The sequence below is a fragment of the Thunnus thynnus genome, chromosome 22 (assembly GCF_963924715.1).
Source record: "Thunnus thynnus chromosome 22, fThuThy2.1, whole genome shotgun sequence".
NCBI classification, from domain to species: domain Eukaryota; kingdom Metazoa; phylum Chordata; class Actinopteri; order Scombriformes; family Scombridae; genus Thunnus; species Thunnus thynnus.
The window spans coordinates 10556684-10574916 of NC_089538.1; the positions used below are offsets into that span (position 1 = coordinate 10556684).

Genomic DNA, 18233 nt, shown 5'->3' on the forward strand with positions numbered 1-18233 from the left:
ATAGGAGACAGTTCAGACAATAACTAGTCCAATTATATCCAAACTGGGAATATCCTCATTACCTTGAAGAAAAACTAATTGTATGAAACAATAAATTACTGTGTGTATATATATGATGTAAATAGTCTAGTATTAGTATTTTTCCTTTAGTTAAATAGTATAATGGTATTGCAGGGCTCCAGACTAACGTTTTACATCAGTGGAACCTAACTTTTTCATTTAGGTGCACTAGCACATAATGTAGGTGCACCCAAAATTTTTCACTGCACCTTTTGGCGCCACAATCATTTTAAATGTTACCTTTTTTTCTTTTTTTTTTTTAAATCTTTTTTGTCAGTTCCCATACACATTGGTAGTTTCTTAACTCAAATAATTGTTTTTCTTTATATAAATCACAGCACACTCAGCAAGAAATCACCTCAACAAATAAGCTTAAAAAGTGCTGATGTTTAAAGTGCATGACAAACTCATAAATGAATCAAACTCAAATATAGGCATATATTTTGGCCTTTTTGTGTGTGGTTGGCTCTGGCTCGGAGTCCGATGAGGCCATCTCTGCTGAATATGTTGGGTCAGGATTAAGCATTTTAGGACCAGGGACAGGGCAGACAGGTGGAACAGGCACCGCAGCATTTTTCTTGATGAAAAAATAATTAATAGTTCTCTTCATTTTGAATAATATTTTAAGATTGTTATGTTGCTCACAATTTATCTCATTCACATGCAAGGAATGTGGGAGGAGTACAGGGCGCACATACAGTACACACACACACACACACACACAGACATGCACAGCACATGCAAGATGTAGCCTACATAAAATCCTGTTATATGCTGGCAAACTAATCTACAAAAGTTATGTTTATAATATTTGTTCAAAGTCAAATGTCTACACACCCAGGTGGTGTTTGTTAAAAAATATTTTTACACAGTTTTTTTTTTTAATTTATTTATTTTAATTAGACCTGTTAAATTTCAGGCAACCAATGAAAATGTTTAGTCACATTTGACAGATTTTTGGTCACATGTGTGACCAAAATGGTTGCACCCTGGAGCCCTGTACAGAACACATGGCCTATATAGTTAGTTAAGCTTCATTTATTCAGGAGATCTTATTTAGATTAGGGTTAAGGTTAGTTATCTTTGCAAGAGAGACCTGAGAATAGATTATACAGTATATACTCAAGATCACAATTAGACAGTTCATTCACACAAAACAATCATATACAATCACAGACACACAAACTAAAACAATCACTAATATTATGAAAAATATCTGCTTGTAAAAGTTGTACGTCCCTCAGAGGAGTCTCACCAACTTCAAGCTTCAAACTGTGATTCAGTTCATTTCAGTCTTCCTCAGTTCAGGGTTTGTATGATAAACTTTTAAAGCCAGCATTGTGATCTGGTGTCATGGTTATTAGCCCTGAATTCAACTAAGGATGTAGGTGTATTTACAGTATTTAATCTTTAATCGCTATTTGCATTTAAGCAAATTTGACCCATTTATCAGTTCCTCCTGGGTCTCCTCCACCTGGTTCAGAGCTCTGGCATGTCAATTCTCTCTATATCCACTTGATGGCAGCAAAATAAAAGAAACAAACTTCTTCAGTTTGAAGAGATGGAACCAACAATACTGCATTTTAATAAGAAATGTTTTTGCATTTGCTTTAAATACTTCCTTAAGCATAAAGTAACCAGTTTTTTTTTCTTGCAATTGTTTTGAATTGGCATGTTAACTTGAAATGCATCAAGTTATCTTAAAATTGGAAGATGTGTAGGATTGCATGTTTGAATCTAAAGAATTAGGATGATTTAGTGTAGGAATCTAATAAATGTAGCTCCTGTCAATTTGAGACTGATCAAAACCTGATGAATGTGGCTAGAATGTCACCAGATACAGGTTATTTATCCTCTGGAATTATGCTTTTCGAATCTCAAAAAAGCATTGAAGCAGTTTTGTTGTATTAATTAGTCATGTATATTTATTTATTTTCACTCTTAATTTGAGATCTGTCTTGCATAACAGGGCCTGTAATATTGTTTTCTATAAACCAAAGAGCCTGTTTAATTTGATTGCATGTGAATACTTTCTATGAGGTTATGTTCTCTTTCCAAGAAACTGTCTTGCACAACAAATTTGACTGCAAACTCATCGTACCACGGTCCATTACTGGGAATTCAACGAGACCCGAATCACATTAATTTGCAATTAACCATATTGTTTGAAGGTTACAGGCCACTGGGGCCTTCTTGTGTAATTTCACCCAACAAATGGAAGACATTAATTTGTTTTAACGCCATGTTGGAGCACTGCACTTTGTCTACAGATGGGAATTCAATTGTAACTTGATTTAACTAAACATAAGGAAACAGCTTCTTCGTAGTGTTTACTCGTTTAAGAGGAGTTTTACCTGCAGGCCCACAAATCACAATTTTAATCACTTTGACTTAGAGTAGGCTTACATATAGGGAGGAGAAGGAGGGCTAATGTAATTGTTAAACTTCTGTTAAGAAATTGTACACAACCAGAACATTTAAATTGTTTTTTATGCTTCAGATGCAGATAATGTAGATGGTTAGAATTGGTAAATAAGTCTTCACAGACAAGGACTGAAATGGGTGATGACAACAGCTTTTGCTATTCCTTTAAACTGCAGGTCAAGAAGTGACTTCTCTCACACTGTAATGAAAAATATAATGGTGGTACTGTCAGGCATTAATGGTACAATGAAGGAGTATTTGGTAGAGGGGACAATGAGCATCAATATATGTATTTTTGTGTTTTCCATGCAGCAGCTTGCAGGTGCAGCAGATGTTCTCTACCACCTACAGTACAGAGCTTGCTCTCAGCTTCAACCAACACACATACCACAATGCTCAGGCAATTACCTTCATCACCAATCACACACTGATTGATACAGCATACTGTGTGCTGATGACATGCACAAACCTTGATTATTTTCATTACCATTAGCCAAGGGCCTTGATTACACCCTATGCAAAGTTCTGAGGCAATTGGAGAGCAAATGTTGGAAAGTGGAGGAAGTTTCTTGGATATTAGGTCATGTTCTGATCTTAGTTTTCTCCACCGTTGAACAGAAACACATCTCAGAAAAAAGCAGAAAGTAAAACATTTTAAATTGAAACACACCTGGAAGTTCCTTGCTTTTTCTGTCTCGCTGCTGCATTTGCCAGCAAGACTTCCATCGCACCTTCTTTTCACCTTTACAGCCCCAGTTCTCTAGGAGCTTCCTACGCAGTTGCCTGTCCTGTCATGTCCAAAGACAGCGCACTCCCACACATGTGCACACACACACACACACACACACACACACACACACACACACTCTTGGGGCCACAGGAGCTATATTTGGATCTTGCTCAGCTGCCACAAACAAAGAAAAGTAACTGATAGTGGGCTAAATGAGCTGCCCAATAGCATGCACAGCACAGAGGTTGTTTCCATGGCAAATCACTGTCCTAACAATTCCCTTTGAGCTGATGGGCTGTGAAGATGAAGGTGAGATCAGTTCCATCCCTTAGAGAGTGTGCAACGGGCCTTATCTGAGGGGCAGTTTTTAATTATAAACCACATTGTCACTTTTTCTTGATAAGCATGCAGTGTCTTGGAAGGATCGTCTTCCTGTGCTTTGTACAGGGCTGTGGAGGAAAGTGCTCTGCATGAAAGAAATATTTTTTTTTATTTCTGCTCATTTTGAAAAAGGTGAGAGCTCCTTTCATCTGCTTTTGGCAGCCAGATGTCATAAGTTTATATGGCCCATTTTAAAGACACACTCAAGTCACACTGTAAATCGTGTAAATGTCAGTTTTAGTATCTATAGCATGTGAGGCAGTGATGGATATACTCCTTTTGTGACTTTATAAAGGGCTTGGACTTTCTAGATTTACGGTAGAAACTAGTGCAGCGACCGTTCAAAACGTATCTGTTCGGAACAGGACTATTACTTGGCCTCCAGTATCGCTGCTTCAGTGCAAGATGAAAGATTAATATTGTTGATGTGAGATGTGGATGAGTATATACACCAACGACATGAAAGAAACATTCTATTATATACAGATTTTAAGTTCTATAAAAGTGAATCTTTTCTCATTTCAAGTAGAAAGAGGGCTGCAAGTAAAAATAAAATGCATAACGGAGCTTTTGAAAAATGAGCATCATAAAATAAAGTGGATCGATCATATTGGGCTCTTAGATTGCTTATTTTCTGCCTAAGACTCTGTCCATTCTTGATCAAAAGCTCTTTTTTTGCTCTCTACTGTTCTCCTTTTAGAGCACACCACGTGAAAAAAATTTTCTCTCACTCACTGTTCAGCTCTGATTGCCAGCTGTGCTTATGGTTTTATTATGAGTACAAAACAATCAGAAACATAACTATTTTTTGGTGAAAACAATTCATGTATGGACTTGATGCTGTAACGAACACTCACTCAATATTTTTGGTAGTTTTTTCGTTATTTGACTATTAGGAACTCCACCTTGAACAGACGTGAAGTAAATTTAAGTACATTGTGCCGATGATGCCTCTTTTTCACTCTTCACTTTAAGAAAAAATAGTGCAGGACTTTTACTGTGCAGTATTAATAGGTTTACCGTCACTAGTTTTACTTCAGAGCTTTTTTTTGAGTAAATCCGCCCCTGAAAAACACACCCGAGTCGCGGCTACTCGCTATCTGGTCGTGCTCATTGACTCATGCTCGACTCCAGGGCTTCAGGAGTATGCAAAGTCCTGAAGCCCCACCCTACTGCTGCACAGAAAACTGCTCACTTGTTTATTCAGAGTTTATTAATATTGAACATGTTGCGTGTCCAAATTGCACTGAATTCTACACTGCACATCCTTGGGTCCCCAACAATACGGTCACCAAGTGTGAAGTAGATCGGAAGAACAGTTCTCGAGATATGCGAAGGACATACATACATACATGCATAGAAATTAGAACATACAGAAAGACAGACAGACAGACAGAGAGTCCTTGCCTTATAGTTAGAGGTTAAATTTTCAAAGATGCAATCTAAGGCAGTGGAGACTATCTGACCATTTTATACGTTGGCATCTTAAAGTACTCTGAATTTGAATGTTGAATAAGACAAAAGATTAAAATCGACTGAAGGAATGAGGATCCACCAGATGAATTCTTTTCCTTTGTCTCCATCAGCCACCTTCTACTGACCGCAGTCACATTTCCACTCGCAACCTTCTCCAAGTCCTTTCTTCTCTGCAGTGTTGTCTTTCTCCCTGACCTCTCTCGTGTCATCTCTCCCTTAAGGCTGTGTACTTTATTTTAAGTCTGGGTGATGGTGAGGTCACACACGCGGGTTATTTCTCGAGCTGACATTTTACACTGATCAGTCCACCCACAGCTTCTTTGTCGAGTCCCTACTCAATCATACCTATTATTAGTTCCCTAACAGAGTAAATACTGAAAACGTGGAAAACACTGGAAATCTTTCCACAGCATTGACTTAGAGGGGAGACTGTGAGGTGTTCTTTCCTTCAGTGAAATTACTGCAGCAGTTTTGCTCTCATTTCCTGCTATTATTCAGACAAAAATCAGTGTTCGTGATGAGCTGTGTTTCTAGCCATATTCAACCTTTGTTCCCTTGGGGCCATAGAGATAACATTGGGGGTTATTATTTTTTCACAGGTTGTCTGTGCAGTCTGCCACTCTTTCATCTCTTTTCATCGAAAAGTAATTTACAACTTTGTCTTCAAAAGTAATTTTTGTCGTTATTATGCAAAACAGAAAGTCATTTTTAGTAATGCGATAGGCATCGATGGTAATGTCAGTCTTTCAGTATAGGTCCACCACTTTGGTCCGAATTGAAGTATGAAGTTGGAAGTTGTATTTAAGTGGATTGCCTCAAGATTTTGTACGGGATGAATTGTAATAACTTTGGTGATCTCTTAAAGGGCACATATCATGCTTTTTGTGATTTTCTGTTGTTTTTATACTGTTATGATGTCACTGTCTATGATTAGCATGGTCAAAGCTCATTGGGTCAAAATGAACACTCTGGTTTATGAAACTTGCAAAGCTAATGACATTCTCATTAGACTTAGCTGTACTGCTGTTTAGTGCTCAATGTTTGCATGCTAACATGCTAAGGTTGTGGTGAACATGGTAAAAATTATACCTGCTAAATATCAGCATCCTAGTATTATTATTGTCCGTATGTTAGCATGCTTTTACCTTAAAGCACTGCTATGCCTAAACAGTCTCACAGAACCACTAGCATGATTGTAAACATGTAGTCTTATTTAATTAGACATTTATTCATGTATGGTTTTCACTATGGTCAACTGATTTTTTTTTTTTTAAATAGATGGAGACCATGTATAATTTGCCACACATAATAACACACTTAATAGGTATTTTGTTATAATCTTCCTCCAAGGACAAGTGGCTCTTGTACCCTAATCAAGAGTAATGCTCAATGTAATGCTTTATTATTACAAAAAAGAGAAAATACAGCAAAGCAAAAAACAGTCTAGAATTTACTCAGAAAATGTACAGTGGACTACAAATCAGCACCCAGTACATAACAGGACATGAAATGATTTGCCCAACTTCAAAAGAAATATTATTTTGGAAAATTTTGTCTGTTTAGAAATATCAGGATATGCATCAACCATTTTACAGGCTAATAGAAATGAGTGTGAGGGTGTGTAGAATTATATTGGTGAAATTTTTTTTATGTATAAAAAATTGAAAAAAAATGACAACTTAAAGGGCTTTTGACCTTTCCACATATCCAAACCCTACCATCATCTCTCATTCTCCTTTTCTGGGACAACCCAGAGCATCATTGGATGTGAGCTTCCCTCCATCCAGGACATTTACAATGGACAGTGTGTCTGTAAAAGCCTGCAGGATTATCAAAGACCCCTACCACCTCAACCACAGACTGTTTCAGCTGCTGCTGTCTGGCAAGCAGTACCGCAGCCTCAAGGCCTGGACCAGCAGGGTCTGGGACGGTTTTTTTTGCCAAGCAACCAGGCTTATGAACAATGGACACTAACAGTCCGTTACCTGTCTGTCTGTGACACACACACATACACAAACATGCAAACAACTACATACACATGCACATTTATTAAGGCAGGACCTACACACACACACACTATGCATTATTTATATTATTTATATTTTTATTGTATTTTTTAGTACTATTTTTACTGCTATTTCTATTGTTCCTTTATTGCTATTGTTGCTGCAATGTCGAGGAGCCGAAACCCAAGAATTTTACTCTCTTATACTCGTGTAATGGGATGTAACAGTGAAGGAATCTTGAATCTCTTAAGCATTCGTCCATCATTTCTCTCTTTGTTCTTTCACTATGATCAGGTTCATCTGTCTGCTCCCGCTCTCCTTATTGCCTCTTTTTTTTCCCCCATTCTCTCCTCACGCCCCCTCGTCCTCTTCCTTGCCACTCCATCTCCCCCCCTCCTTCCTTTCTCTTCCACACACATTTCTCCCCCTCCCTCCCTCCCTCCCTCCCTCTCTGACTTGTGCCGGTCTCTCATCAGAGCCAGAGATGCAGGGCTCTTAAGTGAAGTTAAATGGCCTGCAGACAGTGCTGCACGGTGAGCTCTGCGTCTTTGGCCATGGGAAGCCTGTGACCCATCCGACATGTTGACTATGAACTTGGAGGGACTGGAAATGATTGCTGTGCTGGTGGTTGTCGTCCTCTTTGTTAAGGTGCTGGAGCAGTTTGGTTTGTTAGAAGCCAGCTACGACGGTAAGGACAATAATAAAAAAAAAAAATCCTCCTGTTTTTGCTTTTGGTGGCAATCACCCACTTGTTGTTGCCAAAGTTTAAAAGCATAAAGAATAGTTTGTTGTTTGCTGAGTGAGCAAACCAGTAATGTATTTTCATAGCAGAATGTGTCTGAAGCGTTTGCAGGGGATATGATCATCTCTTTTCGTGAGAGGGCTCCCATCTGTTGCTCCCATTTTCTCCTTTGCTCGTTAATATATTTTATAGTGTCCATAGTTGTGCTCCATTTGCAAATAGAGAGAAAAGAAGAAAATATATATAAATTAAGGTAGTAAAAATGTCACAGATGCATTTCAAGTTGTGGCAATGTTCTCATTTTTGGGAAGAGTTTGGCCACTTCCTCTGTGACCCCTCGTTTGTCATTAAGCACATCGTAGTCTCTCGCCGATCAAACTGAAGTCCTCAGCAGTTTCTGCATGTGTCCTTTAAACTACATTAATTTAAAGTGTTGCATCTCTGCATATTTCACCTCACTTTGCTTCTAATTGGCTCAACAGTTATGATGACTCATGCATTATGCATATGGGTGAATATTATAATTTGACATTATGCTTTTAATCCTTGTTTTTATCTTTTCACTGTATCTCAATATCATTCCAAACGTTCATTTGATATCCATTAGTCTCTGTAGCATCTTGACACTTTGCTTTGATGTTAGAGTTTATTAAATTTGGAAATTAGATTGGATGTGAAAGTGGGTTGGCTAACTTGTTTAACCAAATGAGAGTGAGACAGTTGAGGACTGAATGTAATTCTGCAGCAGCTGGAACCTTCTTTTAGGTACCTGGATGTTAACCAGTGAGAGCTGGAAAGTTTGTCTTGGTTTAAACAAAGGCACAAAGTTCTGTCAGTGAAGCTCTGTAGTGATTTGTGTTTGAGTATTGTTTGCATATTACTGTGAAAGACTGTCTGCTTTATGATTAAACTTTTGTTTTCAATTTCATGACTGTTCTTCATTGTGATGCTGTTTTCCATTTAGCTTAGTGGAGAACAATGGTTGAACCTGTCCACTGGAGATTTGTCAAGGTGCCATACTGATTCTTTCCCTCGAAAATGGGAATTGAATATGCAGGAGTTGGGTCTTTCTGGCAATGATGACCACCTGTTATTTATGTGTTCTGCTTACTGTACAGGCTGCCAAGCTGTTTGCCTTATGGCTAGGGTTTCACAAGAGAGAAACAAACAAACATCTTCAGATTCTTGCCAACCAACCAAGTAAAAGAGATTTGATAGTATTAGTTTTGTTTCCTCAACTCTTTCAAGTTGAAATTTTAATAGTAATTCATTTTCCTTTTGAATGTTTACTCATGTAAAGAGGGTGTGATTGTCTTTCTGTTAACATTTGTCTCTTTATTGGTTTCAACTCAAGTGATTTTTTTTCTTGGTCTAAAATCCAAAACAGTATGTTTATATGAACACCCACTCAAAAGATGCATTCACAGTCATGTTCACACTTGGAATTGTGAAGTCCCATCAAAGCCAATTCTCTCTATTTTGTTTACTGGAGGAGAAAAATGCATATTTCATACTCTAGTGAAGGTGTTCTTCGTTAAAGTGCTTTTAAATGTTCTTTAAAAAACACAATGCAATCCAAGTCAAGGAAATCCTCAGGTAGCATCATATGCACAGTTACTTGTTATTCTTTTTAAAGCTTAAATACATAACATCACACATATTGTTCCCCTCAGCGCTAAATATGAATGTATTTATTGTCAAAAAGGTACAGATATCAGTTTGGAAAAATGATTTTTAGTTAGATATAGGTGGCAAATACTCTACAATGTCAAAGAGTCCAATCAAATGACTCATGAGAAGAAGAAAAAAAGAAAACTTGATTAAATAGTGAAAACATGAAGATTGATGTTTTGAATTTTGCCTGCTAATTTTTGAATCAGCTCCTTGACAAGTAGTCCATTATAATCACCATTTTGATTGAACATGTAGACTATTTGATAGAGAAATATGTCACTGTTTGAATTACTAATAAATCAATTTATTAGCATCCTGTGAATAGTTAAAAGGAAAGTAATAGGGTCGACTATCCAGCTTACTTATTTAAAGTGGATTTGGGTAAGTTTATTATTGTAGCTTCTATATATCTGTATTAGTAAAAGTCTTTTTTTTTAATATGCCCAAGTTAGGCCAAAGACATAGCTTATAGTGAAGGTTTGCCTGTTCCCACAGTACCCTGTGTTCATTAGGAGGACTCATAGACAGTGCAGTAAGATTTCAGTGAGTTTTCATAGTGATTTTCTGATTAGTGGGTGTTTAAGTTGCCTTTTCAGACACCCAACTAAAACATTAGATCTTTCTGGATTTGAGATGCTTTTCATTGTTTATTAATGAAAATAGATCTAGATCAAAAACTAACCCAAAAAGACATGAAATGAAACCAAAATTTGTAGAGCGGCTTATTACTCTGCGGTACTCTCCCACTTGATGGCTTTCGGTTAAAAATAGACTTGCAACACAGCCGGACGCGAACGGCTCTTTTCAGTCTCTGCGCGTCTCTTTAGTGGCATGACAGTGAGTGACAGTGGAGTGCCACCAGCGCGCGAGGACGCGACAGCTGACAAAAGCAGCCTTTGATACGGCAGTTTTTGCAAATTATTCCCCTGCTGAGGGTGTGGCTTTCATCAGACAGGACTGTTTAATGAGCGATCCAGTTTACGAATGGACAAAGCTACAGTCACGTGAAGACTGTTAATGTTTGCAGGTGGTAGGGGGAATGATTTTCCTTTTTAAATTAGTTTTTTTTTTTCTCTTTCCAAAACATGTTCATCACCGTCATCATACTAAGTATTGTTTTTTATTTTAAGTATTGTAATTTTTGAAAAGGATTGTATCCAACTGTCAAACAGTGCACACTACCCACCACCTGTCCCACCTGTCAGTCTGAGCCCTATACTGTATGTTATTGTGTTTGCAGAGCTACAGTATATACAGTATATATGACTGTTACACATTATCTGCCCATTGTTGCAGGTTTTAGTTCACTAAAATCCCAGCTGAATTGACTGGCTTGTGTTTAGAGATCATACTATACATTCTGTTTGCCCTTGACTCACTTAGGATGTTTTTCTCAAGCAGTTGGTGGTCACATTAGTGTGATATGAAGCTGTGATTCAACATGGCAAATGTTTATCTGGTAGAGTACTGTAAGTGAGCAAGAATATAAATGGATCCGGGTTCAAACTGCGCAAGGAGACGTGATATATTTAACAAAGGCCTAAGCTGTTCATGGTTTCAACAATAACTTGAATTTCCACATTTCTGTTTATCATAGATGGTTCAGTTACATTGAGGAATGTAATGATTTCCAACGTGAATACATAGTGGAGTGACACTTTGTTTGCATCTTAATATCTGCTAAGATGATATTTTTATGCATGCGTTTGTTTTATAAGATGTGACTACTTAGAGGCACATTCAGTGGAAAGAAGAAGTTCATAAAGAGATTTGTTTCACATTTATTTGCACAAACACCAATATGAGCAAAGTATAAAAACCTCATAACTTGTTTGGGCTAAAGATGTCATTTTCAGGTTTGAAACGATAAAAACAAACAAAATTGTTCTTAAGAGCAACGCTCCTCATCTAACAGTGTATGTAGATAAGATTGAACTTTTCGTTCTTTCCATTGAAGTACATGTGAGAGTTAACAGATGTGCCAGCAGAGGGAACCAAAGCTTACTGTCAGTCTCAGCCAATCACACCAGCTGCAAATGTAGTTTTCAAGGGGAGAAGTAATATAAGCTCAGCCAGAGTTTCTCACTATGTTCTGACAATTATTAAAGCGGTTCTGTGTAGATAAATCAGTCTAAATGTCCAAAATCCTATAGTACAAACAACTCTTCTCCACATTTAATCAGCCTTTTTATCATTCAATTACTTTAGCAACTACTGGTTCCAAGTTGGGTCATTTTTTTGGCAGGCAGGTTATAAACTACAAACACAAGCCTTCAGTAATGACCATCTATATAACAAAAACAATATTGACTCAATGTATGTAACATTTTTAAAATCAGTGTTACAAAGTCCTTCATAATGCTTTGTTAAGTTTTTCCACTTGTAGTATGTGTTGGCATGTGGTGACTATTGTAGTTTCCCCTTTGGGGATCAATAAAGTCAATATCTATCTATCTCTATCTCTCTCTCTATCTCTCTCTTTGTCTCTCTCTCTGTCTCTGTCTCTCTCTCTCAGTTAGCTACTCATATAAATGTTAAGAACTAAATGCAAATAATGTAAAAACTAATCTCAAATCCCCAAATGAGTTAAAAGCAAAGTGCAAAACATAAAATGTAGTGATATGGACTTACGTTTTAAATTGCAGTAGGGAGTGAATGAGGCCTTACGTTCTGAGCAGGCACGGTAAAGTGGTTGAGGGCAAAAGCTGAAACCGTGGTCAGCACAGTTAAAAATGGCACGTGCCCTCCTAATTGCTTGCTTTTTATAAATAATTGTAAGGCGAGACTGATCCACCCCTGTGATCCTGCTTGCAGCTTTGACACGGGTTACTTCACAGGCTAAGGATGACATACCCTGCCACAGTCCAAAAAGTTAAAAGTAATTCAGTAAACCTTTATGTGAAAATACACTCGAGCGAACATGAAAGTCATGGTTTGACAATTAGAATATTCATTCAGGCAGTCATTAGTGTCTAAAATATAGAGATAAAAAGAGGATGATAAGAGGAGCTAGCTTGAATAGAGCAGTTAACTGATCTATAATGAGCAAATGTGAATCTTGGCATTGTTCTGTTATGAAATGTTAGTGCATTCATCTCTAGATTTAGAAATCAAACGCATCTGTTTTCTTTTTAATATTTGTACTATGATTCCTATTCATGTTAGCATTGCTAATGTGCTCTTTATTGCCTTCTTCATACATTCTAAATAAATTACTTTGATCTTATTGAGTAAGGGAGTATTGAAAACTCTGCAATATATTAGAATTTTTGATAATAGCCTGGAGTCTCAGACAGGTATCACAGGCATATGGTTGTTCATCATAGCTTTCCACCGAATTAAACAATGGTTAACTGGTTTTCCACAGCCATTAGCTTTACTCTCTCATCCATTCAAGGAATGATGAGAGAGCTACTAAAGACTGATTTTCAGAATCCACATGCACTGTGCAGTAATATTTTTTTATGTTGGGCTCTCTCTACAGGAACACTTCTGTGCAGATTGTTTTTTTGGTTGTTTTTTTTTTGGTTTGATTGTAAATCACTTGAGTGGGAACTGTTCAGCCGTACTGTAAAGCCACATTGCTGATTACTGTACAATCAGTATTCAGAGTGTCGTTATTAAGAGTATTTGAGCTGGCCTGCTTTTCATTTAGTCAAGGTAATTTTTGACGCCACTGAATACAAGAGCTAATAAATAAACTGTATATCAGCTTTAAAGAAATAAAGCACAATGTCATTAACCTCTTTGAAGTGAACACTTCACCTCTCATCAAGTGAACTCTCCCCTTTCCTACTGGCATTGAAATTCTCTCAGACAACCAGTTTCTTCCAGCATGAACTCTTTTAATCGCACTAAGGATTTAAGAGTTATAAATTTGTTTTGTGTCCCTTTGATTGGTCCAAATAGCAAAATGTGTTTGGCAGCTTGTCAAGGGTGCAGGGCTTTATATGAAGAGCAGGTCATTAAAGCTTGGCTAAACCTTATCTGTCCCATAAAACTAATCATAACATCTAAATGGGATTGGGTTTTTTTCCTCTTTAATTCCATTCAGTGTACTTGTTTTGTTATTTTTTCTCAGGAGATGTGTAGGACTAAGAATGAGCTCATGTAAAATTAAAAAAAAGCAGAAGAGCTTTTTGTTTTAAGTGTTCTCTCGGTTTCTCTATTTGTGCAAAATTGTCACACATGAATTTGCCACCTCCCAATATAACACCGTGCCTGATTGTGTGCCACACAAAAAATATGGTGCTATTGTACTTTTGTTGCAAACATTAACAAATATTCTGAGTTTGAGGTTACTTTTTCAAGAGTTGAGTACTGCTATTAGACTACAGATCTGCTATTTGCTTAATGACTAATGTTTAGAAGGGGTTAATTGTGTTACCCCTCCAACCCTTCATCTACATGCGCTTTGATGTATTTCAGGAAATTTGTGTGACAATGAATTCAGATTTGTCTGTAGGATCATTCAAATGTGTACATTATTCCACTGCCTGCTCTGATGCAGGCAGTGGAATAATGATGATGGGGATATCCAATCCGCTTCATGGATTCATGAACAAAATAACTCCAGTAAATTATTTTCATTCATTTAATACTGTTATGACAAGGGATGTCTCCACGCAATTAGAATGAGATGTCTTGAGTATCGGAATATTTAGTAGCGGGAGATTATTAACACCTAGACCAAAGGTTGCCTCAGGAGTGCCCCTTGCTTGGAATATTAAGCAGATCACTGAAAGTAGATTTTATTCATTACGCTCTTTATGAGCTCTCAGTTTATTCAGGCTTTAAGGGTGAAAGTAAATGTTTTTTAAATTTTTGACCTAATTGTGAATCAGGATATAATAAAGTGTAAGATTTTGTTTGCCCTGTAGCAGGTAGTAGTGTAAATTTTATATGTAAGATTAAACTTTATCGTCATGGAAGATCAAGATTATGGGGCGCCTAAAGTTGGATTGGTTGCCTGTTTGCAGTGGTTTGCTTTTGTGAATTTGCAGCACCGTTTTCCATGAAATTGGAACTAAGATAACCAAGATTGCTGCCATTTACATGTGTCTTGTGTCATCAACCTGTTGAAGGTACCCTGTGGAGTTTTTGACCGCCAGTAGCACTATGGAGCAGTGTTTTGTTGTTTTTTTTTAACACTGGGTCCTGGTTTCTGTTGTCATGATACACATTCCTATCAGTGGTTTCACACTATCCCACTGATTTACAGGTGGTAGTAATGCGCCAAGAAAGGTAGCAACTTGCCAACAAAGACAGTGGAGAATAATAATGCTGGGTGTAAACAATGCAGGCTTAAAAATGATCAAACAAATCTGCTTTGCAGATGATTTATGGGAAAGGAAATTAATTCAGAATGTAGACTTGGGAACAAACAGAAAAAAAGCCTCAAGTTCTTATAGCTAAGATGTTAGAAAATACCTGCTTTACTCGTTAAGCTGAAACAGAGCAACATGGCCAACCTTTTGGAATCCTTGTTCTCTCTGCCTGTTGAATACAGGTCCAGTATTCACTCATATTTTAGCCTTGGTTCAGTCTATCAAAACAGGCTGTCTTTGGTTTGCCAACTCAGCAGCACTAGCAACTCTATCTCATTACAGGAAGTAATTTAAAGTGACTTTCAAGTCATTCAAAGCTTAATTGAGTTTTAACATGAATTAGTTTTCATTAACCCCTGGAAAAGTTAAGGGGGTTAGCCCAAAAGTTAGCAACAATTGGTCAGCCTAACCTGACCAGGCTCACTTGAGGTGGACTGACCTTTAAGGTGGGCCAGCTATTCTCATTTTAGTATCAATCTCAGCTATTCCTACTGTAAACAGAGAACGGAGAAATGTCTGGCTGCTGAGTCTATCCCAAGTTGCCTTCACTCAATCCCTAAATGTGAACTTTAAATTATTTTTTCATAAATGAACACTACTAATCACTTTTCCAATGTCATGTTGACCAAGCAGAAGCACTCTCACTTTCACATTCTGCTTCAATAAATTTGTCCCCACATTCACAATTCCCTTAAGAAATAACCACCTGTATTGATTTCCTTTCATCGTCCGTTACCTGCTGACGAACTATGCTCATCATATCTCATCCTCTGGACAGTGGCTCCAGCCATCCTGCATTCTGTCTGCCATTTTATGTCCCCTTGTCTTCATTCATTTTACTCTTCCTGCTAATGCATATTCGCCGTTGACCTTTGTACTTCAGGTTCAGTTTGACTGGCACTTTGCTGCTGAAGGATAGCACACTGTAAATCAGATGACGGGCTGGCTGTGCAAAGGCGACCTATGTCTTGCTCTTTGCCTTCACATGTTTTCCTCTGTGAGCTGTCAGATAGCCATACTACAGCTAATATGGCTAAGACACAGAGAAAAGCAGGTCAATGTTATCAGCTCTAACACATTGGCCTGAGCTTTGTGGTACTGTCCATTTGCAGACAATGCCATTGACTTTTCCTTTTTACAGTGGAACTAATCGTCTGGAATGAATTGGGTTGTTGATAAAAATCTAGATGGTCCTGCTGTAGAGAGAAGGCTGGCGCGTCTTGTGAAAATTAATGATGGTCACTGTTAACATGTCATAACAAAGCGCACATTTGCACAAATTAAAAATTTAGTTTGTGTTATGTAGCTCATATAGCATCATATTCTCCTTTTTGTGGCATTTTGACTTTAATCAACAGTATGCAGGCCAGAGACCGAAAGGAAATGTGGGGAGAGAGGGGGATAACATGCAACAAAGGTCTCCAGATGGATTTGAACAGGGGACTTTGCAGTTTATGTGGTATGTGTCTCAGCCCCTATGAAGTCAAATTTGATATCTGCCTGAATGCTGTATACATCTTTTCAAGTTTGGTGCGTTTAGGTGGTCACAATTGAAGCCGTGTTCAAAACCTTCCAGAAACTCAATGCAGTTCATATCAATCTACTTTATTTATCTTTGCGCACTTTGGTGTGAAAGCCATTGATTAAGATGATTAGACAAAGAAGGCGATCTAATGTGTTTACTATTCATTCAAGCTTAAATGATGGCATCTGTAAACATACATTTACCAAAATCTTTGATGATATTTAGTGGAATGGACACCTTCACACCCCAAGTAAAGCCAAAATAGTTGGCAAGACTTGTTTATTCCTTCTATTTCCTTTGATAAGTTTTGTTATGGCACTATGTGAGTGTGTGGTAGAGGCTAAAGGGCTGAAAGTTGCATATTCCCATCGATGCATGCATGCACACGCACCAGGCAGAGTGAGCCTGCATTATCTAGAGTCTACAAAGTAAGCCCTCAATATCAGAGTCAACCCCATGGCACTCCATGGTTGATTGCACATGCTGCTTCTCCAAGGGTTGCCCCGGTTCACAGCTCATAATTGCCTTCCCCTTCACAGGCGCCACTTCAGTAAATATGACAGCCTCATTTTAATGTGCCTTCGAAAACACAACCCAAACACTAATGCCGCTTCGCTTGCCTGAGCAAATCACTGCAGGTGTCGCCTAATTATATCACCCACTTGTACCCTAAGCTGATCTGTAAACGGCGAGACAATCTCATCTTCGCCTCTTTGCCCGTCCACCGATCGGTGACGCTTTGATTGATGACGGTTACATCGAAACCAGCTCCTTCTCTCCTCTCACGTACTTTCACAAAGGGTCACTGTGAGCCTCAAGAACGATAACACTTGTCCAATACTTAATGGAAATGTTGTTCTCAGGGGTTGTTTGCTAAGCACACTCCATTGCTGTGTGGAGAAAACTAATAAAAATCCAAAGGTTGTTAGATTTGCAGGGAAAAAACTCATTCAAATTACCTCTGCACTTGTGGTGTTCAATTTTGTTTTTTATCACAATTTACTGTTTTACACTGTTTATATAATTGTCTAAAGGGACCATTCACCACAGTGTAGAGCAGTAACATTTTAGGCTTGTTTGCATACAATAGATGGATTCAAGTTTTGTTTGTTTTTTCCTCTCTATATTATATTTAACATGTTGGTGAGACTGATTCATTGACCTTTGCTGCTGATTGTGTCCTCCACTCTGCCCAGACGACAAGTGATAAGATCCTCCCCTTGCGAATAGTGTCGAGACAGGGGGCAGCGATGAGTGAGCAAAACATATAGGCTAATCTTTTCCTAGATCAATGTCTATCATTCTACAGAGACAGATGAACAAAAAGGTGGCAGCTTTGTCACTCAGACTTATCATCTTCGTCACACAGATAAGGAATTTGGACTAAGAGATGGTGACATGCCAGACCTCGGTGCATCTTGACATTTCAGACTTTGATCAGTTAGAGATGCCGCTCGTCAGAGGTGACGGAGGATGGGCGAGGTTTTTGTGAATCCCTTCACTGAAGTCGTGATGGCATGTAGTGATTTGGGTGGTACAAACTGTCATGAAGTGACTGGATGTGTTTTTGTGTAGCCATCAAGTTCCCAAAAGGAATTCTTACCAATTAAATGGTTCATTTTTCTAATTAACATCATCTGGAAATGTGCAGCAGCCTGGAAAATGCCACACTTTAGAAGACCAATTTTACCAATTAGTGTTGTTAAAAGGCATGTATTTTCATTTATATATTGAGAAAAACAGTCGACTGATAGAATTCAATTTCTTTCAAAATTGAATAGAGTCTTCTTTCAAATCTCATGACAGCTAATAGCAGTAATTTTGTCCCTACCGTCACTTTCCACATTTTAGCTTCAATCTCAATGTTATTGAAGTCATTTGTCCGGTC

General features: G+C 38.0%; 1 protein-coding gene across 11 annotated transcripts in view; it reads left to right on the top strand.

The window, feature by feature from the left end:
• kcnip4a (potassium voltage-gated channel interacting protein 4a) overlaps positions 1 to 18233 on the top strand; it is a 141705-nt gene that overhangs the window by 90062 nt on the left and 33410 nt on the right. The window contains exon 1 of one of the 11 annotated variants that reach the window (XM_067580782.1): positions 7555 to 7765. The exons of the other annotated variants lie outside the window; for them this stretch is intronic. Within the exon in view, the coding sequence (XP_067436883.1) occupies positions 7657 to 7765 (109 nt within the window). The 5' untranslated portion in view covers positions 7555 to 7656. Of the gene's footprint in view, positions 1 to 7554; positions 7766 to 18233 lie in introns of those variants that run through there. 11 annotated transcript variants of the gene reach the window in all.